At 40.2% G+C, this 26,464-nt stretch overlaps 1 protein-coding gene across 2 annotated transcripts; it reads right to left on the minus strand.

Annotated features, from left to right (window-relative positions):
* Positions 1-872: 872 nt before the first annotated feature.
* Positions 873-19,290, minus strand: commd8 (COMM domain containing 8). 2 transcript variants are annotated; one of them, NM_001016404.2, is given in 5 exon segments: positions 873-1,227; positions 3,442-3,597; positions 13,600-13,752; positions 15,477-15,632; positions 19,041-19,145. In NM_001016404.2, coding segments are annotated over 5 exon segments (552 nt in total). In that variant the 5' UTR covers positions 19,107-19,145; the 3' UTR covers positions 873-1,206.
* Positions 19,291-26,464: the final 7,174 nt, after the last annotated feature.

Below are 26,464 nucleotides of genomic sequence, written 5' to 3' on the forward strand. Positions count from 1 at the left end.
TCGAACTACAACAACCAGTAACCACTGATAGACATTTAGCCTGTGGAACTGTAGCTGTAAACTCCCAGCATTGGTAGTGGTGTTCATAAACTCCATGGTACTAGACAATAATGATGTAGAAGATCAATGTAAAACTAAATGCCCTTCATAGGTTTGTAATGTTAGTTCCTTCCATAACATGATATGCATCCTTGTTTTCCAGTCCATTTTACAGAATTCAGGCTAAAACAGGACAATGGATTAGGTTTGCATTTGGGGGAGTAACAGGTTGAGTAACACACCATCTAATTGGGAGTGAGCATTTGTGGTCTGCTATGGTCCCTATAGGCTTACTAGACCACTAAATATTTGCGTTTTCTTTCACAATTTATCCAGCCTTCGGAAGAAATTCTTTGAAACATTTTTCTTGTCCACTTGGTTTTTCTGCAAGAGGCAAAAATATTAACAGAATTTTCGCAATGAAACTTAAGAGACTGTATTTGGTGCAAGAAATTACAATATTTATTGTATTTCTTTTCATTAAAGTACACAGTATGGGAATATTTAAGCTTTCAGCTCTGGGTAAACAGACAATCGCATTATCATTCCACAAGCATAGATTCACAAAATACCAACCAGCATGTGGTACTAAAAATCTACTGTGTATATCAATTATTTTGTGAAGAGTCTTGGAAAGCTTTCTCTTAGTCCTGTACAGCTGTATAGAAGCAAACGGCTCATTTGAGAAAGTATAAAGAGAAATCTCTGGCGCAGATGACTTCATCGTTATTTCATAGTCATTTCCAAAATGGCACACAAAATATAGGTTTGCAATCACTAAGCCTCGGAACAAGGGATTCGGCATAAAGAAATGTTTCTGGAACGCAAAAGCATATGAAAAATACAGGTACGCTTTATTTTATGGTATTCAATATATCGTATTCCTTTAAACTCAATAAGCTACTGGCAGATATCAAACACTGGACAGAATTCATATTGGTAGAACATTTATCGCCCACGCAGTTAATGGCAACATTCGGGAACAAGAAAAAAAAAAAAAAGGTCCTGAACGGTTCTAGCACTAAGTACAGGGCTGCCAAGAGATGAATATGCTCCTTCATGTAGTGGCTCCTTTTAAAAATGATTAAAATTCCATCAAAAGAGTATTGTCCTTTCTCTTTTTACATTCTGGTCACTTCTTCAACATTAGGTAGAAGCAGTTTCCTGTTATTTGAGCTGAAGGACGACCTGCAAGAAACATGGTAAAAGTTTATATTTCTGTTATAAAAAAAAAAAAAAAGACCTGCAGGATCAAGCAAGAGCGGGAACAACAGCTTGTATTTAATTGCTACAAATGTTAGATATAGATTCTGAGTCTGAGCAACTTCTATACGCTTCCCATTTGCCAAATACTATACTGAAGGTTTGATTTTAGTTGTTGATCCAAACAGAAACAATGTTCTTTTGCACTGGCAATTCAATACACTGTGAGCTTGCCCCCCATCCAGAGGGAGACTGGGCCTTGGCTAGAGGGGCTGTTAGGATGAGATTTGAAAAGAATACCTATTTCTGGTCCTAGATACTCCTAGAATCCCATCCTGAAGGTTAAATATGGTGACAGTTTGGATAACTGCATATTTTGGGCCCTAAATATGCTACAAAGTTTTCCTATATCTTTAACGTTATTAAAAGATGAGGGGGTCCCTGACCAGATTTTGGACCTTGAGATTTTAAAGCAACGGCACTATTAATAGCTCTGCAGATGGGCAACATTGCTTTGCCGTGACAGCAATCCACATTCAATTTAACACATCATTATTAATATTATTAACAAGTATTTCTAAAGTGCCAACGTTGTACAATATGAGAAGCAATTTCGAACATTCTCTTGTCTGTCCTTACAGCTATTAACTTCCTGGATAACAAAGCTCAAAACGTGTGCCCTTAGAGTAATTTTGCCTGGATTTTTCTACCTTCGGATATGCAGACTTCAAAAAATATGAATGTAAAAATTGGTTGGTAATGTTGGATCGTTTTATATCGTTTTACCAGTGGGTCAAAATGGTAGGTAGATAGTTCAATAATGCATATTTAGCAGCTTCAGCTGAATATATATTTCATTTATGTGGATGCTGCGTTTTCTAAAACACAGCCTGAGCTATTAAACCTGGCTGATCATAAAAAGCCTTTTCATTTCTCCGATGATTGCTGGATGTTAATGGAATGATTTTCCAACACAAGCGTACTTTGGTGTATTATGCAACAGAGCAGACACAGGCAACCTTCGACACTCCAGCTGCTGTGCGGGACGTCTATTCCTGCAACAGTCTGACTCACCGAGCACTCAGTCACAAATAAAATCTTGCCCGCTGTTTCTATAGTGAAAAAGAGAGGTCTTGTGGCTTGAATTTTACTTGCAAATAATGGCAACAGGTCATACTTGATATCAGCATAGGAAGTGGGTAAAAAGCCATTAAAGGAGTAGTTTACCTTTATAAAACAAAGCATCTGTAATAGTATTTTCTGTAATACACATCTATAATAATTTTGCCTCCTTTCTTCAGCTAAATACATTTTAAAACTACAGGGTCTGCTGTGCTGCTGTTATGCACAACACCCACTGCCCTCAGCAGAGAGCAGGGACTGACCACCTTTTTCTTGTTCTAGTATGATAATATCACCTTCTTCTCTTCAAACGAAGGGCGCCACCAGCTTCAAATGTTTTGTGACGCAGAATGCTTTTAAATAAAATCATCCTATTATTTTTAATATGGAACATGAAATTTCCTGGGCAACACCAGCTTGTGCTTTTTATCAGCTTTAGGCAAAATAAACTTGATTTAGAAAGGAAAACGTTCTCTTTAATGCCATGGATCCATACAATTCACTTGCTGTATGTTATTATAACAAAAAAGTAGCCTGCCCAGAATTAGTGATGTGCACGTTGACATGAAACCCATCGGTGGGTTTGGACTGAAATTTTGAAGTGTTGCAGGCTGGTGTTGAGTGCAAGTCAGACTGGGGAAGTAAACTCCTCCTCTGCTCCCTTAGATTTCCTGTTTGGAACTAGAGCCATTGGCAGAAGTAGCATATGGAGTGAAAAGATGTGGGTACAGGATGGGTACAGGTCCTACAATGGCAACATTTTGTGGCTTAGGGTTGGGTGCGGGTAAAGGTTTTGTGGGTCAGGGTTGGGTGCAGGTTGTGTTTTTCCTGACCCGTACATTACTACCCAGAATGTCAGCAGTGATTTTATCAAGTCTCGCCCAACAGCACATACCCACACCCAGCCCCAATTGCTTTTAGTATACCTGTGCCCCCCACTGAAGTAAGCTACCTCTGAAAGGGCCACACTAGGTAACAATGACCCTGGTAGCTTTGAATAATGAAGTACAGTATATCTGCAGAGATGAAAGATTAAGAGTAAGGAAAAGAACAGAGAGGGATGGTAGCAATACATACCTTATTAGCTGCCTCTAGAGAATTTATAAGGTTCTGAAGCTCCTCTTTGTTCATCTCTATAGAGACAGGTGTAACCGACCCATTTTTAGCAATATCCAAATCAAGATTAACAAGTGGCATCTGCAGTGCTGAGAGCTTATCACTAGAAAGGGCAAGCTGTAGGGCAGAGAGGAAGAAATGGCATCACTAACAACATACACAACATTTTGGTGAAATTCCAAAGTGTGCCTAATTAATTATTTCCTTTTCCACCTTACATGCAATTTTTATTGTGTTGCTACAATCAGAGTGCATATAATGCACCACTGTCTAATCATTTACACATAAATCTTTTAATTCCACTGACCTTTATAAAGAGATGACCCAAGTACACAGATCAATACCAACCACAAATCTATTGTAAATATAAAACCTACCTAAACTGTATTGGCACCATCAGACACATAAACTGACTTTTTGTATGATGTGGACAGCAAGTTTTGCTTTTAAGTTAATTTGCAATTGGTTTTCATTTTTTTTTTTTTAATTTTGTGGGTTTTTAATAATTTAGTAGTTTGTTCAGCAGCTCTTCAGTTTGGATTGTCAGCAGCTATCTGGTTGCTAGGGTGAAATGTATCCTAGCAATGAAGCAGTGGTTTGGTTGAACTGGAATTTAAATAGCTGAGAACCTGAATAGAAAAATAAGTAATAAAAAGTAATAATGACAATATGTTTGTAGCCTCACAGAGCAATAGTTTATACATATTTTATGAATTACAGCCAGGGGGCTTGAATCTTATTCCTGAGAATCGCATTGAACAGGGAGTTTGCATGAGCACCAGTGGCCTTCCTTTGGAGTGCGCCCATAATCCCCTTTTTATTTACTTTATGCCAGCAGAAATGTTCTGCAGGACGTACATACCTATCAGTATACCCCTTGGTTAACATGAGTGCAATGAATAGTTATAGTGATGAATATACTTTTTGCTTATTGTTTAAATCACAAAAAATCTAAGTTTTGTGTATTAAGCTAAACAGGAAAACTCAATGGACTTGAACTGTGTTGGGTTCTAGATTACTTTTGTTAGCAAAACTTTGTTATGGAAGGCAGTTATCTGAGCTCTGGGTATCTAATTATCCACCTCACAAGGGCCAAACATGGAGTAGCTTAAGTTTCCCTATTTAGCTAAAAAAAAAAAAAAAAATGATGAAAACCGGGTTTAAAACATTAGCCAAGAAGTATGATCAGCACAAGCCCTATTCACTAAAATCATGTTGAACAAGGGAAAAGACTGCTCCTTTAAAAATAGGCATTGGTCTTGGAAATTATCCTCCTATAAAAAGCTACAAAAATGATCAGGAGACACTTATCTCAACCATACAGGGAGGTGGCAGCATATGATAAAATATGTCCGAAGGCAAATAATTAGGATCACCATAGGGGGTTTATGGGGACATGGTGGATTATAATCAAAGACCCTATTATTTCAAAATGAATGCTTTTGTGTTTTTTTTCCCATTAAAATCCAGTTACAGGGAATGTGCATTAATCCATTACTTTATGTGTGCTTGCAGTCCACAACAACATACCTGTGCTGATGCTGCTCTGGACTGACCTTTTTACCCAGTACATTTGATATTGATTTGGCAAAGCGATCATTTTGACCCCTCGTGGACCAATAGGCTGTACATTTGTCAAGAAATGCCCAATCAACTACCAATATACACCCACATATGGGCTACTCAAGTGAATTTTGACTAACAGATGTAGTAGATGTAGTCTCAGTAAAGAGAGAACATTTGACAAATGCCAAGTGTGTATGTAGGAACAAAGCCAGACCACACAAAAAGCAGGTTACAAATCAGACAGAAATATACTGACTGATAGGCTCATGTGAATGATGAACTCTCTCTCCAAATCACAACATAAATGTGATGGTGCTATATAAATGATAAGATATAAATAAAATACACAACGTGCTAAGCCACAAGGTTTTCCAACCCTGTATGCAGCTCCTGGCAGTGCATATGGGACCCCAGGTGCCTCTGTCAGCGTGACTAATCTACTGCACTTATCGATTCGCCTGTGCTCCTGAAAATATGCCTATCGGGGCCCAGAGAACAAGCCCAGGAATCACTGTGTGAAGGCAGTCAGAGCCATCAGCTTCCTTTTTCTGCTGGTACTAATGAAAATTGGTCCCATTTACTGATGCACTGCTACAATCCTTTGTCCCCATCTACAGGTAAGGATATGCCACACATGTTATACAATTTTCTCAAATAACTTGCACATTTGGGAACGGATTATTACATTTTTAAATAGCACCAATTTACAGATTTCATCTATGCTGTCAAATATTTAGTTTTTTTAGAGAGTGCAGGCACTCTTGTTTAGTTCTGGCTAATCGACAATTATACAGTGCTAGCTCATTTCTATGGAGTCACAAGAGCCAAGAACACTCCAAGTGGAGGCCATGACACAAAAGGTGCAATTCACAAGGGCATCAGCATACTGCATAAATCTACTACAAACATATAAATATTCCCAATGGGATTGTTTTGCCACCAACATGGATTCATGTAGCTTAGTTACCATCAAGTACAAGGTACTGCTTTTTTATTTGCTTAGAATCTATAGGAGATGGCCTTCATAACTTGGAGCTTTCTGGTTAACAGGTTTCCAGACATGAGATTAGACTGATCAAAGCTAATTGCTGATTGGTTGCTCTGGGTTCTGCACCCCCTACATCTACCACATTTAGTGCATGCCTATAGAATAAGGACTCAACTGACTTTTGTTAAGAAACATCATTAAAAATTAGCAGAACTATCAAGTGTTACCCAATTAGCCAGCACCTAGACATGAACTTAGACCTGTACTCACTCTGGGAGCGCAGAAATCAATGACCCTGCCTGTCAGCAACCTGACAGGCCAAGTAATTGATGAAAAGTAATCAATTTGCTGTAGCAGTGATCTGGAAACTAATGCAGTACTGCCAAACTGGCTGTTCCTGACCCCTATTCATCCCTCACCACCCCCAGACAATGATGGCCATGAGAAATGGTACCGATCTGTGTTTCTGGAACGCCAAGTGGGCTTTGGGACAGGTAGTTCTCTCAAAGTGACACACAGAGTTCAGAAGATGGGTCATGCATTCTGACACCTCTGAAACTTAGCCATGATGCACTTGTATAATAGCAGCTTACATATTAGTTAAAGGTTTTATTTTCCCTTTATATATAACTGCGAAGGAATATCAACACTTGGTCATTCAACTCTAAAGGCGGGTGACTAGTCTCCCCATCTGCCACAGCCCTAAGGGTGAAGACACATGGAGCTACTAGTAGCAGCTACTTGTTGTGGCTACAGAAATAGACAATGCTAATCATTGCTAGTCATTTGATGACAAGTAGCTGATACTAAGTAGCTCCATGCGTCTTCACCCTTAAATGTCAGTTTGGCTGTATTAATAAGCAACCAATTGTCTGTATTTGATCTTTATCACACCTCAGTAAACATTACAGTCCCTTGCCAGGGAAATAAGGACTGAAAAGAAGAAAAGATTCCTTAGGCTTTTGGCCAGGTTCTATAAAAACATGAAAATATATATTTGGGCAGATTTACCAAGTAGCTACTTGTTTACATATTTGGATAGCTCTAAGGCAAAACAAAGTTCCTCACAACAAACAAATATGAAAGAGCAAAAGCTGGAGTCATAAGAATGAAGTATTGGCTTTGCTGATTTCATAGGTACTGAAAAGAATAAAATGCTGTTAGAACATCCATTACCAGCATAACATTAAATCAAATCTGCTACAATACTATGCGGTGCATTTATTCCATGTGTTATAAACAGAGTAGCTCATTTGGCCCCTGAGCCAATGATGAGACCACATTGGGGACTCTGTGGCAATCTGTGAAAAGCAGTAAACACTTCTAAGGGCCCTCTTCACCTCTTGTATCGGTTATTGATTGCGTTATATGTTACTCTGTATGTCCAATGTATGTAACCCGCCTATTGTACAGCGCTGCGGAATGTTTGCGCTTTATAAATGTTAATAATAATAATACTAATAATAATAGGATACTCTTATATTCAAGAGCATAGAAAATACAAGATAATCCCTCTTCTCATAGTCACTGCCTGCGTTCAGAAACACTGGAGGAGCGGGGCTACTAATAAGCCCTATCTATGACTATCTAAGGCGACCTCCGGACTTCACCTAACCCTAAGTACGTGCATAAAAGTATATTGTGCCAGACGATATTATCATCTTTTTTTACTGGATCCTTTATTCATTTACTATTGTTCCTCTCTGCTACATACAAGGCTCATTTACAAGGAACAACACAGTTGCTGTCATGCAAGTTTACCCCAAGTAAATGAGGGAAAAAAATCCCATCCCAGTTACTCCTTGCATTTCTGTATGGTAATGCTCTGTGCTGCTTGGTTCACCCTGTCTCCTGTTCCAAATTTTGCACCTGTGGATACAGGCAAACCATGGAACTACTGCCGACATGATATGAAGAAAATAAATTATTAAAGAGCAAAAGGGGGCAAGGAATATTAGTCAGGTGTCCATCATAGTTTGGTGATATAGACATATGTAGGCTCCACCTCCAGAAATGGGCACATAGGCATTCATGAGTTTAAGACCATGCCAGAACTATACAATATTTATTGTTGCATATTGCATTTATGGTTACATTTTATATTTTGTAGTGTAACAATATATGAATATATATTGATTTCCCTGTTTCTTTGTATTTTATCAATGCTTTGCAGTTTTCTGTCAAGTAAAATCCATATGCAGCCATGACACCCCGGGGCATGGTGTGTGCGTTCCATAATAACTAGTTATTCGTGCTTGAGTTGCACTTTGCTCTTAAACACAGATGCACAGCCATCAGCCTTCTGTAAATATAGCAAAACAGTAGGACTCAGACAGAGCTCGCTAATGAACTGGTCCCTCGCAGCTTTCTCCCATTCTCTAGTTTACATTCCTACCATGACTGCAATTCAATCAGAGAAGATGAATCGATACTGAGCAGCAGATGGGCTGGAGCGAGACATGATGTTTCTCTGTTATTTGCGCAAACCATTCCACTTCTGAAATGCACTTAAAATTCAGCATTTTGCTAGTGTTCCAGGTATTAAAGAGACACATTTACTGGGAAATGAAATCTTGGGAATAGGGAGAAGCGGCATGGCACCTGTAAGAATATGACATTTTCTGTTCATTTCCTGTGTGAGTGCAACAGCCCAAGGGAAGATACAAATATGTGTTCTGCAGGGAGCCACTGTCTCATTACTGACAGGTCAGAATAAAGTGAAACAAAGACACAAGTCATTACTGCAGGCATTGTTGGGGGGCTCTAAAAAGAATAATGGTAGCAGCTAGATACTGAATTAAAGCCCCACAAGAGCATTTGAACAATAAGCCTCCCCTAGCAAACGGAGGAGATTCTGTGCTCAGATTACTCACAGAAATGCTACATAATAATATGTATATATAATAAAATATTATATTGTTATAATTTATATGGTACCTTGGAATGACAGTGCAAATATTATTCCCAGCTTTATAAAAGCGTGCCTTTTTTTGTTTTAATTCAAATTACACGTGTGTTTCTGTAACTAGCATGCCCAACAAGGGCCTCCTCCCCAAATGCATTACTGCCTCCAAAGAGAACTCCACAAACCCCCTCTTAACTGGTTCACAAATGTGGTTGAGCTGGCAGGCACTTTATTTGGAGGCATCGCATTTGGTATCAGGCACTCTGGCGGTCATTGACAAGCAGTTGCATACACGCTGGAGCTGAAGATTGGCATCCAGGGCTCATGCCCCAGGTCAGTGATCTTTGCCAAGGAGCCTTAAATGATGTTATGTGTCCAAACATTGCAGCTGCCAACCTTAGAAGTTTTATTAGCAGTAATGGGAGTTGGGAGGAGGCATTTTACATTGACACAAACAGTTAAAAACAGAGGGTGGGGGTTTAGTTTCCCTCTAACACTTTTACTCTGGGACTCTCTGATCTAGTCTGCCACAAGATTTCTATACTGGAAGTATAAAAGGGTGACTGGCTTAATGATATTTCATATGTCTGTAACTTTTTGATAATCTAAAGTCTTTTTTCTAGCTAAATGTACAGGTATAGGAGCCGTTATCCAGAATGCTTGGGGCCAAGGGTATTCCGGATAAGGGGTCTTTCTGTCATTTGGATCTCCATACCTTAAGTCTACTAAAAAAAAAATCAATAAAACATTAATTAAACCCAACAGAACTGTTTTGCATCCAATATCCAATTATATCTTAGTTGGGATCAAGTACAAGGTACTGTTTTATTATTAGAGAAAAAGGAAATCAGTTTTAAAATTCTGAATTATTTGATTAAAATGGAGTCCATGGGAGACGGGTTTCCATAATTCGGAGCTTTCTGGATAACGGATTTCCAGATAAGGGATCCCATACCTGTACTTAGTTGAGTGTAATGCCTATACTACATACTGTCTTAAAATCCTTTTATTATCAGCAAAATTCTGCATTTGAATTTTTTTTTTTAAAGCAACACTGCAGAAAAAAACCCCATAAAAAAAGGTTTCTAAAACAACTCAATGACTTCTTGTTGTGTACATTATATCTGAGCAAATGCTTTGCATACTCTATGCACAAATTAGTCATATTTCTGCAAAACATTGAATTGTTCAGTATATTCTAAAAATCCCATTGTGCTGCAAAGAGAAGAAGCCAGTTAAGTGCTGCAATTGTAACTGGTTATACACCTGCTGTATGTTCCCCTTTCAGACAGCTGACAATGTATTTATTCATATCAAGGAAGATTCAAAGCTCTGGGCCCTATGACCCCATGTGTGCCATCTCTTGTCAATGTTTCACTGAACATGTAAAGTGGCAGAAAATAACAGCTTGTGTAATATGTTACAGCAATGTAATAAGAGGTAGTAATTATGTGATGACAGTATCCCTTTAAGATATAGTTCCAAGGACTTCGGTAGAACACAAAAAAATTAAGTCAATGGATCATGTCAAGGAAATCCATTATGGTGCAGGAATAAGTGTTTGTGGGGTCAGACAGTGCTTCTCAAACATGTTTTAATCATATGTGAATCAGATTAGCAGTTCTTTAAAATGACATATAAGCAAACAATGGCGAAGGGCACAAAGCATTTCTGCACCTGTAAGTGTGAGAAATATAATTACAATGAAAGTAAAACCAGGACAACAGGAGAAACAATGGTCTCATTATGTAATTGATAGGTTGCACTATGCACTTAGGGGAGAGGCCTGTTCTTCCATTGGTGCCAGGGTCTGTGTTTTTCCATTATGCTACAGCAAATTAGTACCTTGAAATCAATGTATTTCATGCAGAAAGCAAGCAGAGGAAAAAAAAAGCAGTATAATTAATCGTGCTGGACAGAAAAAAAAAAAAAGAACTGTTGCTATTATAACACGATTTACTATATTTCACAAATGTTATGTTTTTTTCCCTTATGTTGTTTATATATTTAACAATTTATGGGTTCTTCAACCTAACATTACTTTGTTTGTGTATGAAACAACACATTCTTACAATGAGTCACTAACATATTTCACCTGTGCCAACTGGCTGATTTTAGCAAAAGTAGGCAATAAGTGATGGCTGACAGGAGGAAGAAAAGATGTTAGGTTAGCGCACTAATAATTCATTTCTATAGCAAAACTATAGGAAAAACATAATAAAACCTATTATTAATAAAGGTGACCTAAAAAAGTTTCCCCCAGATTTTGTAAGCCCCAGTTTGCTTACTATGTGCATAAATGTGATGTAGACTGGTTGGCACATCCCCAAACACTACATCACATGCATAACACTGGAAGTTCCCTCCTAGTGCAGGGGCCAAAACTTTTGATAAGGGGCTTTGTTAGCCCAAACTTCAGCACCAGCCCGGGGTAGCAGCGAGCACTTCCTTCTTCCGCATTGGCGCACTTGCATCAGAGTGAAAAGCTGAACTTCAACAAGAAAGTCAGCTTTTCACTCTAACGCGCATGCGCCGGCCCAGGGATTTCGCCGCAGAAGAAACATGGAAGAAGGAAGCACTACAAGGTAAGCAATTAAAGTCACTTGGGAGTGGGTAAAGGAATATCTAGGTGTTGTTTCTCTGTTACACAGCAGTTACCCCAAGTCCAAAAGACCACCTTTGGCCAGGTGGCCAGATAACCTTTAGCCACATTTCTAGCCCTCTACGCCCTTTCCCCAGAAAATGTTCATGTTACAAGATATTTATTTACCCTTTACTGGTGAATAAAAGAATCTATCCAATTTGAAGTCACCTAGGAGTTCTGTGACCTATGTAGAGCCTGGATGAAGCTTGACAACATCACAAATAGGTAAATGCAGTATTTATAGAAGCTTAAAATGTGTATTCCCTGAGGTCACAAAACACTTAAGTAGTCCCTACAAAGTTGTAGTACTGGGCTTATTACGAGATCACACAAAGGCAACATTCTTGGTTTGTTTGAGAGAGCAGGTGTTTAACTGTTTGACAGGCACATTTGTGCTTCAACAGCCAAGACCTACGGGAAAATAAATTAAGATCTGTTTGTTTGATTGTCTTGTGATGGTTACAAAAAGCCAATTTAAAGGCAGACCTGCCAGTTATACTGTAACTGCGGCTTTCCATTAGTTAAACCTGCTAACAAATCCACTGTGCACCACATGACATTTCTTTTGTGCGCTACTTTACTTGAAAACTAGGCTCCAGAGATCATTAATATCTGCTGGAGTTAATAAATCTCCATTCCAGCATTTCTTATCATGCCAAGCAGCTTAAGCTGAAAAGCATCAGTGCTGTTAGTGTTTGTTGCTCTGGACATGCTGTTTTCAATTTGCGTTAATGAGTACCCTCTTTGGGCTCGCTCATTTGTTTGTAATTGCACTGTACAGGTGGAAAGGCCACTTTCCAATCACACAGCTCTCTCCATCGTAGGGCAGGCATCCTTAGTGATGGTAGCAGAATAGAGACAAGCTGCGTACATGTTCTGCTGTATTATTGACAAGTAAAGGGACCTGTAAACATTCAAAGATGTAAAACTAATATACATGGCTCCCAGTATTCTTAACTTCCCCAAAACACTGAGGGAGCCGTGAAATACCTTTGATAAGTATACCCCAGTAATCACTAGCCTTATACTGGAGGATGAAATGGCACCCATGGCAATTTCTTTTTTCCCCCTCCCATAAGAACGTCAGCATGTCAATTAATCTGTATGGGATATAGCATTTTAGGGCTTAGAAGGTAAAGGAACACTTTATGATTACTTTGTGTATACGCATTGCTGATGCCATGGTAAAATGCAAACAATCTTAAACAAAAAACACCAAAAAGTAAAGTGTATAAAAGTAATCTACTGTTGCCCTACACTGGTAAAAGTTGTGTATCTGCTTCAGAAACTATTCTATTCTATTACTATATGGCAAACAAACTGCTGAATTTGTTATTTTACCTGTAGCTGGCTGAAAAATAAGCCAGTCACTAACTGGTTGCTATGGTTGCCCATGTGCAAATCCAAGTCCGGCTTGGGACTCCTCCAGTTACATGGGAGTAGGAGAAACAATAGATTACCTGAAAGCAGTTCTAATGTGTAGCACTGGCACCTTCTAAAAGCTCAGAGATGGTGCCTACACACCAATATTACAGCTAAAAAATACATTTGTTGGTTCAAGAATAACATTTTAAATGAGTGAATTATTTGCTATGTAAACAGTGTAATATAGAAATAAAAAGTATTCCATAAAAATTATGACAGAATCCCTTTGCGGCTGGTTGTATAAATTCTTTACAAATGGCTTTTTATTAGCTGCAAATCAAGATGTGCAATACTAACAAGTAACTAACTGTGCATTAGAAGGTTTTTTGGTTAACCCCATATGGGTCAGGTCACGGTCTGGCTTGGCTCTGTCTGGGATATTATCTGCTCTTATTATATATAATTAAAACATTAGAACCATTAGGTGTGAAAATTTGCCACCTACAGGTTACATTCCTCAGTATGCACATATCCAATCCAATCACCTAGTAAGCATGCAGTGGCAATGACACCATTGAGAGGGCTGACAAAAATCGGGCAGTGTTGATTTTTCCGTCATATCAGGGACCGCATCCTCATTTGGGCACATACCTTTAACTGCCAGTCAAAATCCTGTAAATATGCAGATGACATAGCACACGCCTTCTCCACAACAGCTTCTGCTATGTCAGGTTTTCTACTTTTCAAACACTTTAGGATCACTTCTTGGTGTTCTGCACTGAGCACATTTAACCCATTAGAAACCTTATGGAAAGAATATAGAGAGAATTGGGGTGAAATATAATTGCATTTTCAGGAACAGTTTTAAGGAAAAATATACATGAGCTCATTTATAAGCCTATGTAGAAAAGGTGAATAAATACTATATGAGCTTTTATATATAATTTTTTTTGTTTGTTTTTAATTAATTTTTTACACAGATGTATTTTACCACAGAGTGAAAGGAAAACATAATAGCCTGCTGATCTGTAACTATTACGGTGTTTCAGGCCATATGCACCCTTTTCTCGAGCTTTACATGCTATAAGTTTTAAGTGCTTTGCAGATTCATACATTACAGACATTACATTATTACTTACAGAATTTCCTTTACAAGAGACAGACAAGTGTATATTATTAGTATCCAATTGTACCAAATATTGCATGTTATTTTGCAACAATGTTTTTATATTATGGCGTTAAACTGTTAAGTTGTGAAATGTGCCAGAAGGTGGTATATAAAGCTGAATACCCACTTGTTATTCTGTAGCTTGAGGAAAGCACATAAGTGGGTGCTGATTCTTTAAATTATTACCTTTTCTACACAGGCCCAACTGAATAAGCTCATGTCAAGAAGAAGGGTATAGTTTCCCCCTGAGAAAGGGTTGAATTCTTAATTTCAGCGGATAGGGTGCAGGAATTAAAAATAATTATCTTCAAGTCACAAAGAACCAACAACACCGGTATCTGAACCAGGTTTCTCTGAATTAAAGTCATTCAATGAGCTTTGGCTTCTGGGTAATAACCTTGTTTGATACATCTGGAATTAAATACAACAGGAGATCCGCAGTGAAGTGTTTGTTTTTCTTGCTATTTATTGCTGTAAGAGAAGAAATGGCTGACTGTGTTGTGCCACACTATTTCTATTTTCTTTACATTATTGCTTATTCAGCAGGTGCTTTCCATCATTATGGCATTGATTGTTGTATTTCTCAATGGGTTTCTTTATCCGTAATCTAGTGAGAACCTAACCTGTGCACTTTTAGTTTTGGACCTTCTCTGAAACTGCTCATAAAATGTAAATGGAAAGCAAACTTGCATTATTTTGTTTTGTGAAGGGATGTGCAAATTCAAATTATCTTTAAAACTTCACTGTATAAAATGTACTGAAGGGTTTTTAAAATGTAAACTTACCACTGAATGATTTTACAGAAAAAATGCAGTTATAACCATCTTTGTAGAGTTATAACACTTGCAAACACAAAAAGGGTGCATATAATGTACATATAGCCTAACAGAAGGTAAAGCTCACCTGTGCAAACAGGGTCCAGGTGCACATGTCCGTACCTAGAGTTATAGGAGGTGAATTTTGTCTCTTACCATAATCATAAGTTGCTGAAAAACGTGTACACAGCAAGCCAGTGCAATCTGTACATTTAAATGGCTTACGACTATTATATTCTCATTTTTAGGGGCCATATAGGTTATCTGACTATATTATATGGTATTATAATATTATATATTATAATATTATATTACAATCCATGGCTACTTGATTTATACCAATAATATAAAGGTATTTTTTTAAATATAAGATTGCCTTTACTTGCTGAAAAATGTGTAACATTCTGAGCATTTCCTCTGATTACGTGTGGCTTATTATTTCTTTGGGCAGTATGCCACTAACATGGAAAACAATGGTGAGCCTAGAATCATTCACATTTTCTAAATTCCTTGTGCACAAAACCTAATAAGCAGAGAAGCCCTACCTCATCTGCATTTACATCAGCACCAATACTGTTCTTGAAGAAAGCTGTGGAGTCTTCTAGAACTTCCAGCCATTCCTGTAGGCTCCATATATTGCCATAATCCTGGAAACGAGGCTGTGCCCGGCCACATACTCCATCTATGACTTTGTGAAAGAACTGGGTTTTGTATAAAACAGAGATAATGATGAATATATATAGCTATCTATATAGCATATGTACATTAAGCATAAAAACCCCACCATCACCTTTACCCCCATTTACTAACATGTTCAACTTTGACCCAGTACACACACAGTAACCAGATATTTGCTTTCACTATAATTAAAGCTGATTATTTAGAAGCCTTTATGTTGTTCTTAGGCTAATGCCACACTGGGCCAATTCTTGGTCTGCAGATAAATGCAGACCAAAAATCAGCCCCTACCTTGGCATTAGCCTTTCGCTGTACCCAGAGCCAATGCACTGGCCCAGTTACAGGCACATGGAGCAGATTTAAGCCTTGAAACATGCGAGCATGCATTTCGGTGACATTATCCACTCCAGGTACCTGCACCCTGGATGACAAAATGGCTCCGGGTGCAGGCACCAGGAAAGGATCATGCCAGCATAGGGGCTAACTCTCAGAATCAGTCTAGTGTGGCATTAGCCTAAGCCTTTATTGATGGAGACAACCCATACATCGGAAATGCCACAACCACGCTCTGTTCTGTTTCTACTGTGGGTATGGGATGTATTACTGGAATGCTTGGGATCTGGCATTTCCACATAAGTTTTTTTTTTTTTTTTAGTAATTTGGATCACAATACCTTAATCCCACAAAAAAAGTAAACCTTAAATAAACTACCATAGGACTGTTTTGCCACCAGTTTGTAATCATGCAACTTCAAGGGAATTTTTTTTTTTTTTTTTTTTTTAAAGTACAATTTTTTTTGCTTAAAATGGACTCTATGGGAAAAGGACATCCTGAAATTTGCAGATTTCTGGATAAGGGAAACAATATCTGTACATCTACAATTTCTCAACAGATAGGGACTATTATGTAGTATCCGAAGGACAGTCTATGGAGACGGCTTTAGCCTACTAATAGGGTTAAGACGGCCACCAATCAGAAAGGCTGCCATCAACTGTATCAGAAACACCCTTACAACATTAGGAAACTGAATACATAGTTGTCAAAAGTTACACAACAGTTAAAGCAAATTCTGTACAGCTGGCTGAATACTGTGTGACATTAGTTAGCAAAAAATCAATGTATTTTCCTTTGGCTAAGATACCACAGCTCGTACTTATAAGGGTGTTAAATAGTTTTCTGTATTGACTACAAACACCTTACAAACCCTATTCCTAGCCTACAAGTATTTGCAGCTTACTGTGTAACAAAAGGCTGAGACATAATGCCAAGACGGCTCTGGGCACATAACACAAATCTTCTGTACAGTGGCTTGCAAAAGTATTCGGCCCCCTTGAACTTTTCCACATTTTGTCACATTACAGCCACAAACATGAATCAATTTTATTGGAATTCCACATGAAAGACCAATACAAAGTGGTGTACACATGAGAAGTGGAACGAAAATCATACATGATTCCAAACATTTTTTACAAATAAATAACTGCAAAGTGGGGTGTGCGTAATTATTCAGCCCCCTTTGGTCTGAGTGCAGTCAGTTGCCCATAGACATTGCCTGATGAGTGCTAATGACTAAATAGAGTGCACCTGTGTGTAATCTAATGTCAGTACAAATACAGCTGCTCTGTGATGGCCTCAGAGGTTGTCTAAGAGAATATTGGAAACAACACCACCATGAAGTCCAAAGAACACACCAGACAGGTCAGGGATAAAGTTATTGAGAAATTTAAAGCAGGCTTAGGCTAGAAAAAGATTTCCAAAGCCTTGAACATCCCACGGAGCACTTCACATTCAGAAATGGAAGGAGTATGGCACAACTGTAAACCTACCAAGACAAGGCCGTCCACCTAAACTCACAGGCCGAACAAGGAGAGCGCTGATCAGAAATGCAGCCAAGAGGCCCATGGTGACTCTGGACGAGCTGCAGAGATCTACAGCTCAGGTGGGGGAATCTGTCCATAGGACAACTATTAGTCGTGCACTGCACAAAGTTGGCCTTTATGGAAGAGTGGCAAGAAGAAAGCCATTGCTAACAGAAAACCATAAGAAGTCCCGTTTGCAGTTTGCCACAAGCCACGTGGGGGACACAGCAAACATGTGGAAGAAGGTGCTGTGGTCAGATGAGACCAAAATGGAACTTTTTGGCCAAAATGCAAAATGCTATGTGTGGCGGAAAACTAACACTGCACATCACTCTGAACACACCATCCCCACCTGTCACATATGGTGGTGGCAGCATCATGCTCTGGGGGTGCTTCTCTTCAGCAGCGACAGGGAAGCTGGTCAGAGTTGATGGGAAGATGGATGGAGCCAAATACAGGGCAATCTTGGAAGAAAACCTCTTGGAGTCTGCAAAAGGCTTGAGACTGGGGCGGAGGTTCACCTTCCAGCAGGGCAACGACCCTAAACATAAAGCCAGGGAAACAATGGAATGGTTTAAACCAAAACATATCCATGTGTTAGAATGGCCCAGTCACAGTCCAGATCTAAATCCAATCGAGAATCTGTGGCAAGATCTGAAAACTGCTGTTCCCAAACGCTGTCCATCTAACCTGACTGAGCTGGAGCTGTTTTGCAAAGAAGAATGGGCAAGGATTTCAGTCTCTAGATGTGCAAAGCTGGTAGAGACATACCCTAAAAGACTGGCAGCTGCAATTGCAGCAAAAGGTGGTTCTACAAAGTATTGACTCAGGGGGCTGAATAATTACGCACAACCCACTTTGCAGTTATTTATTTGTAAAAAATGTTTGGAATCATGTATGATTTTCCTTCCACTTCTCACGTGTACACCACTTTGTATTGGTCTTTCACGTGGAATTCCAATAAAATTGATTCATGTTTGTGGCTGTAATGTGACAAAATGTGGAAAAGTTCAAGGGGGCCGAATACTTTTGCAAGCCACTGTATATAGAATGTGGGTGCTGCCTTATTGCCTATAGCCTGAAACAACACTACTCATATATGCCTGCTGTTGGAGGAAAGATGTACAGTACAATGACATAACAATTCAGTACAATGACATAACAATTCAGTACAATGACATAACAATTCAGTACAATGACATAACACCGAATTTCCAGTGCCTTCTTTTTTTGTTCAAACACAAAGCAAATGTGAGCAAACGCCAGTTCCCTGTGCCATGCATACTGTTAGTATCAGCTAAAGGGCGGGGGAGTCGGTCAGTGAGTCGGAGTTGAGGGGAAGACTAAGGTGGCAAAATAATCAGCTTTAGTCCAACAACAACAACTGAGCGGCTGCAAGCGTGACATCCCTAATCAGTTCCATGGAAATAACCACTGTTTCACAATTAAATATTTGTCCCAATAGAGTCTCAGGGTTAGGGTTCCAGTGCAAAGCCTTTATTCCCTCCAGTCAAGCCGATCCTGCTCAGTACACTAGAGCGATAAGTAAGTCGGACAAATATCTATCCTTACCTGTGGGCACTGCGCTGCGGGAAGCTTCCCGATCAGACGCAACCCGCTATGCGCTTCTCCTTCCATAGCAGGCAAACTATTCCAGGTCACATGACTACTGTCAGGCCACTTCCTATTCCAGCAGCCAATCTGTGACGCGCACAGAAGCTTTCCTGGCCAATAAGCGCCGGAGTTAGAGCCGCGTCGGGTCATGTGACACGCGAATGGGTTGGCAGCTGATTTATAAATACAGCGCGCTCTGCTTGGGAAGAGGCAGAAGCAGGGCTGTGCCAGGGGGAGAGGCAGAAGCGGGGCTGTGCCAGGGGGAGAGGCAGAAGCGGGGCTGTGCCAGGGGGAGAGGCAGAAGCGGGGCTGTGCCAGGGGGAGAGGCAGAAGCGGGGCTGTGCCAGGGGGAGAGGCAGAAGCGGGGCTGTGCCAGGGGGAGAGGCAGAAGCGGGGCTGTGCCAGGGGGAGAGGCAGAAGCGGGGCTGTGCCAGGGGGAGAGGCAGAAGCGGGGCTGTGCCAGGGGAGAGGCAGAAGCGGGGCTGTGCCAGGGGAGAGGCAGAAGCGGGGCTGTGCCAGGGGAAGAGGCAGAAGCGGGGCTGTGCCAGGGGGAGAGGCAGAAGCGGGGCTGTGCCAGGGGGAGAGGCAGAAGCGGGGCTGTGCCAGGGGAGAGGCAGAAGCGGGGCTGTGCCAGGGGGAGAGGCAGAAGCGGGGCTGTGCCAGGGGGAGAGGCAGAAGCGGGGCTGTGCCAGGGGGAGAGGCAGAAGCGGGCTGTGTCAGGGGAGAGGCATGCTATTCTTTGCTCTCTATATACAAAGCCATCATTTTATAACTCAACTTACCTAAAACCACATGGGGCCGGGTTCAGAATGGGGGGAAAGGCCATGTGCCAGGGGTCCTTTGGGGGGATAAGAAGATAAACTTACAAATGCCTTTATAATGTTTACAGAGTGTGGGGGTGGCATTTATATGAGTGGCACGAAACCTGCAGGCCTCCAGCTGCTGCCAGAGGGCCAAACTGCATGTAGCTTGTGTTCCTGCCTGTGAGTTGGCAGCTGTGGGCTTCTTGACCGCCATTGTCCTGTCACTGTGTTTCAGCCATAGCACAACCAGCCGTAGCACAGCCAGCCATAGCACAACCAGCCATAGCACAACCAGCCATAGCACAACCAGCCGTAGCACAGCCAGCCATAGCACAACCAGCCATAGCACAACCAGCCGTAGCACAGCCAGCCATAGCACAACCAGCCGTAGCACAACCAGCCGTAGCACAGCCAGCCATAGCACAACCAGCCATAGCACAACCAGCCATAGCACAACACCCCATATGCCACTAGCCTAGTTGTATACATGTTTTATATGGGACCCACGTTGCACATACTGTACTGTAGTGAGACAGGGCAGCCGGACAGCTAGAAATTCAATGGAAGTGTTCAGGAGAAATAGCTGGGATGTGGGAGAGAGAAGGTGGGTTCATCTCTGTGGTTTATTAGGAACTGTAACAGTTTAGTCCCTATAAGCCTATGGACTCCCTTAGACTGATTCGGCAGCTAATCGGCCCATGTATGGGCACTACCAATGGGCCTACCTGACCAATATCTGGCCTGAAATCGGGCAGGTTAAAAAGTCTAGTCAGATCGGGGACTGCGTTGACTTTTCCTATACCCGTCGTTATAGGAATTAGCCGAAACAATTGAATTAGCCTGGATTTTCCCGATATCGCCCACCGTAGGTGGGGATATCAGGAGAAGATCCGCTCGCTTGGCGACATCGCCAAGCGTGCGGATTGGCCCGCGTATGGGGACCTTTACTCTTCACACATCCATTCATGCAACTCTAACAAGTAACACCTGTTTGAAGAGTTGCATGATACTTTGGTAATCCTTTCAAAGTAACTCCACAGCATTCACACCTCTGTGAGTTTCAGATGTCACCTCTCTGAAGAGTTACAAAGTGCCATTGTGATTGGATTAGTGGAAGAGTATATATGCTGAGGACTTCCCATACCAGTCAGTTGAACTGAAGAAGCTGCTCGGATGAGTAGTGAAACGTCTTCAATGATTATTTAACAAGTCCAGTTGCTTTAGATTTGTTTATACTAGATATACCATGACCTGGATGAATGAAAATCTTTATAGTCAGAAAGCAGTTTAGCCAAACATAGAACCAGTAGTGCAGAGAATAGAAACGGCCAGATACAGGTTTCTTTCATTGTGCAAAAGCAGTTTTTGTGTGAAGGCATACTTACGCTGTGTGAAATTAGTTACGCTGGAAAACAGGATAAAATAAATGATGAATATTAAAAGCAGCGTACTTTCTTATGCCATTAGATTGGTGTATTTCATGTTGTAATATCTATGGCATAGCCCTTTCAAGTCAATGGGAAAAATTTAGGGAGCAATAAATTCTCACGGTAAACACATTTTTTCCATTTTTTGTCAGAATCTTATGCTAAAAAATGTATACGCAGCTTGGTAAATGGTTGTTATTTTACACAGCACTGCCTGGTGATCAGATGGTAATTTGTGTTGTATTTGGTCATCACTCTTCTTTGACACACCATGATAACTAGGCCCCCTGAGGGGGCATTTTCTAAACTGCAACTTTTTTGGGTTGGGCTTTTTGACGGCAAAAACCCAATAAAGTCACGGAAAAAAAGTTATGACTTTTCAGAGATTTATTATGCAACAAAACTGCGACAATTCTGAATCTGAAAATACTCCATCTAAAATCTGTCGAGATCCTGTAAAAGTCAATGGCAGACGTCCCTTCCCTTCTTTCTGGGCCTTTTTTTTGTTCGTGCTTTTTTAGTTCAGATCTTTTGATAAATGACTGCCATTCATGGAAATGTGTTTTTTTTTTTCATGGTTTCAAACATATTTAAAGGAGAAGGAAAATTAAAAACTAAGTAAGCTTTATCAGAAAGGTCTATGTAAATACAGCTGTAAGCACTCACAGAAACACTGCACTGAGTCCTCTATCAAAAGAAACAGGATTTCTTATCTCCTTATTTATAAACATGTTCTTCTGCATTAGACTTCCTCTTCTTTAGAGCTTCTTTAGGTTTGGGGCATGAGTGACAGCTCTCTCTCTCCCCCTCCTTTCTCCTTTCCCCCCCTCCCATAAGAATGTGTGATCTTAGCTTCCAATGGCTAGAGCTGCAGCACGGAAAGCTAGGGAGACCAAGCTAAAATGGCAGCTGCTATCTTAAATAAACGGAGGGACCTTCTAGGGCTGTTTACTCAGGGATGGTAATGCTTTCTGCAGAATAAATATAGCGTTCTGGTGGCACTAATGTGGCTAATCTATTCGCAGTAAAATGCCAAAATGCCTTTCCTTCTCGAATTCTGAAAAAATGCCCCTTAGTAAGTCACTCTATAAATAGATTCTGACTTCTGCCACCAGATGTTCATCATTAAATATGTGCAGTACCTTAACATATCCTTTACATGTAGGACTTCCTTGGGGTTTCCTCCCACACTACAAAACATACAGAAAGGTTAATATGTTTCTGAAAAAACTGTCCATAGTGTGTGTGTGTGATAGGCATTGTAAGCTCCACTGGGGCATAGACTGATGTGAATAATTTATAAATATAAAGTGCTGTATAAAGTAAGAATAATAATTTGTTCAATATAGATCACATACAGTTTCTAAAATGGCCACTAGATGGTACCAAAGTACTGCACCAGAGTCAAGAATCTGGTTGCAGTATTTTACAAACTAAGTGGGTAGGTAATTTATAGACACAAATAGTAGGATATTAAGTGCTGCAGGTTACAGTGGGTGACACTGCAATATAAGTGCCATTTCAGGTGCTATGTGAGTGTCCCAAGAGGTAGTCTTTGAGTTTATTTTCGAAAAGACTGAGGCAGGGTTCTTTTTGGTGGAATTCAGGGATGGTATTCCAAATGTAAGGAGCAGCAAGGAAGAAAGGTTTAAGGTTAAAGTAGTCTAGTCAGGAAAGGTTGAGAGGGTGTTTGAGCACCTTTGCTGTTACAGGTAAAAGAAAGGGACAGATTATGGCAATATTGTATAAGAAAAAGTAACAGGTTTTGACAGTAATATGGTCAGAAAAGGAGCAGGAGGAATCAAAGATCACCCACAAACAATGTGCTGTGTTGACAGGGTTAATGAGCGTGCCACCCATAGAGATGAGGAAGGGGGGTTAGGACCTGGCTTAGGTGGAAAGATGATCAGTTTAATTTTAGTTAGGTTCCGTTTGAGGTGGCATAGGTTTATCCAGTTGGAGATTGCTAGGGGCAGTTAGAGATTTGAGTCTAAGTTTCAACTGTTAATGATGGGCTTGAATATAATATAAGTATATCTGGATATCATCAACATACAGATGATATTTAAAGTTAAATGAGCGGATGAAATCTCCCAGACAGAGTGTAAAGGAAGAACAACAGCAGACAAACTGCAGAGCCTTGCAGTACCCCTACATTAGGTGGAACTGAAGAGGAGGCTTTGTTACCATAAGAGACAGTGAAGGATTGTTTCGTAAGGTAGGAAGAGAGCCAAGATGCAGCCTAATGGCGGTTACTAAGCAAATGCAGGATTTGCATCAGAAGGGAGTGAAGAAGGGAGAAGGCAGCTGATAGGTCACGGAGGATTAGGATAAAGAAGTGACCTTCTGCTTTGGCAACCTGAAGCTCATTTGAAACTCTGCAGTCTCAGTAGAGTGTACAGGACCAAAACCATATTGCAGTAGACCCAACAGATTATAGGTGTGTAGGAAGGGGAACACAATACTTAAATGGAGATAGGATGGTAATTAGAGAGACAGGACAGGACTAGTGTGGCCTTTTTAAGGGCAGAGAGGGCAAAATTCCAGAAGCCAGAGAAGAGTTAAAGATGTGAGTAAGCTGGAGTAACGATGTGAGTAAGTTCAGCAGCACAGTGCTTGAGTATAGAAGAAGGCATAGGGCCAGGAGAGCAAGTTGTGAGTGGGGAAGACAAAAAAAAATCAGCAGTCCTGAGGAGATTGTGTCAAGTTGAGTGATTCTGTTAATGAGGGAAGCAGAATGGCACTAAATATAGGAAACAGACGTAGATTGAATTTGTAATTTTTTTTTTTGTAAGGGTATGGTATCGGATCTGTTATCCGGAAACCCATTATTCAACAAGCTCTGAATTACTGAAAGGCCACCTCCCATAGACTCCCATAAACTAAATTTTTCTCTGTAATAATAAAACAGTACCTTGTACTTGATTCCATATATGATATAATTAATCTTTATTGGAGGCAAAACAATCCTATTGATTTTATTTAATATTTAATCATTTTTTAGTAGACTTAAGGTAGTCAGGGGGGCTGAATGCTTTATCAACTAAAGACAAAAGGAGACTAGGGGGCCTATTCATTAAAGTACGATTAAGTTCGAATGCAAAAAAAACTTATTTTTTCCAAGTTTTAGAACTGTGTGTATTTTCTACGATATACTCATTAATTTCCGCTACTTTTTCCTGCTTTGCGTCAATTTGTGCGACAAAATTGAATTTGTTGCAACGAGTACGAAAGGTTCGGATTCATTCAAGATTCTGAAGAATAAAAGTCAGAAAGTTTTTCGCTCTGTTTACGATCGTTCGGATACGAAAATTTTGGGAACTTTCAGATACCGCGATATTTTCTTACGACCATGATACCATTTTTTGCGCAATTAACGCACATCAGAAATAATTGTATTTAATAGGATTTTTTTGCGATTGTACTTTTTAAGTACTTTCATAAATCAGCCCCTAAATCTCCATAATATTACACGTAAACACATTTATTATATACCCATATAAATTAAAAACAAGACCTAACCCTTAAAACCCTGCGGATGGGGCCATATCTCCTAATAAAGTACAAATCTAAACAATATATATATATATATATATATATATAATTGGCCGATGACTGTCTCTGCATGTAATGCTTGATTATATTTCCTAGGGTGTCTCTGCCTGTACATGGAGCACCCATATAGCTATACTGGTCATAACAAGAGTGTGCCTGTGCCCCATCCGTGCCAAAGCTCCTGCCTCATTTGACCACCAACTTTACTAAAAGAAACATCATAAAATGACAATAAAACTCTCACCAATATATACAACAATGGCACAGTTCAGCATGCCTGTTTACCAGATATGTAAAGAGTCTTGTGCAGGGAATATTGTAGAATTGGGACAATGGGCTCACTGTTTAGCCTCCATGGTTGGAAGCAAGAACAACAGGTGCTGAAAGTAAATGTACAATATCCTTTTGGAACTGATAACTGAGAAAAGTCACAGTAGCTTTGTGATTCATTTTTTCTAGTGCACTGTAAAATGAAGGCTCTACTTTTCCTTGTTAATTGCATGCCCAATGGCAGTTGAAATCATAGTCTGAATCTTAATACTATCAACTTTTGTCTTATGGGGCATAGTTTTTTCTCCCTCCCTTCCTACAACTCTTTTCAATCCTTTCTCCACCGTTCCTTCTCCTACCCCATCTCCCATTATTTTCCCTATCCTTTACTCCCTGCCTACCTTCCAACTGTACACAGACATGCTCAATGCTTTGCATTTAGTTCTCACTTCTGTTTATACTTATATTTATCTTCTATAACACAAAAACAAAGTACAATGGATAATACCCACCCACAACAGGATTAGGTAAGGCCTTATATAAAGCCAGTGTCAGTATTTCAAAGGAACCACAGTGGTGATCCATGCCGTCCTTGTTTGCGTTTGAATGGGAAATGTGCTTCTTATGACAGATGCTGGTCGGTCAGAAAGGGATCACCTGGAAACATTAAAGTGGTTAGAAGCTATGTTGATTCCTTGAATGCTTACCCATTGTTTATTGTTCTGCATGGTGGATGTTTCCATCAGCTGAATGTTTAGGGTGGTACACCAGTGAGCTAAATGAATATACTATGCTGGAACATTTTGCATTGTAAGAGCTATATGTTCAACCTCACTACTGAACAACCAGATCCATAGATATATGTGTGGACAAACTGGTGCACAATATTTTGGGCCATTTGCTGGATGACAAGATACTGTTGAAACCTAAAGGTGCTTTTTAGTCAATGTCCAGTGCAATCACTGTCAAACCAATTCTCTCCAATATGAGCAGATACGTTTGCCTGAGCACTTAGGATCCTACAAAATGTTCTTGGATTTAGCCAAATCCGGAATGGAATCCTGGATTTGCTGCATCACTATCCCCTGGAGTTACTGGGGGAAGCACAAAGCTTTAAAAATTGGAATTGCATCTCTTCTTGTGCAGATAGCACTATTACGCTCTCTGTACTAGCCATGTGGTACCCCCTTGGCCTCCCAGGATGCAAAAAACTTAAGAGCAGATGGGCGATGGGGGAGCATCCCGCTAGTCTACCTCAGGGACGACACAAGTGGCTGAAAAGCCCCCGATCAGCAGATTAGTCATTTCTGACCTGACATCATATATA

This window comes from Xenopus tropicalis, chromosome 1 (genome assembly GCF_000004195.4).
Source record: "Xenopus tropicalis strain Nigerian chromosome 1, UCB_Xtro_10.0, whole genome shotgun sequence".
Classification (NCBI taxonomy): domain Eukaryota; kingdom Metazoa; phylum Chordata; class Amphibia; order Anura; family Pipidae; genus Xenopus; species Xenopus tropicalis.

Excerpts from the sequence above, each read along its gene's own strand:
- commd8 (XM_018093223.2), bottom strand. The coding sequence starts at position 19,232 with ATGACCCGACGCGGCTCTAACTCCGGCGCTTATTGGCCAGGAAAGCTT. Across the intron at positions 13,753-15,476 it reads CTGATGTAAATGCAGATGAG|GTTTCTAATGGGTTAAATGT; the intron begins GTAGGGCTTCTC and ends TCTTTCCATAAG. Across the intron at positions 10,785-13,599 it reads ATTTTGACTGGCAGTTAAAG|GTACTAATTTGCTGTAGCAT; the intron begins GTATGTGCCCAA and ends ATTGATTTCAAG.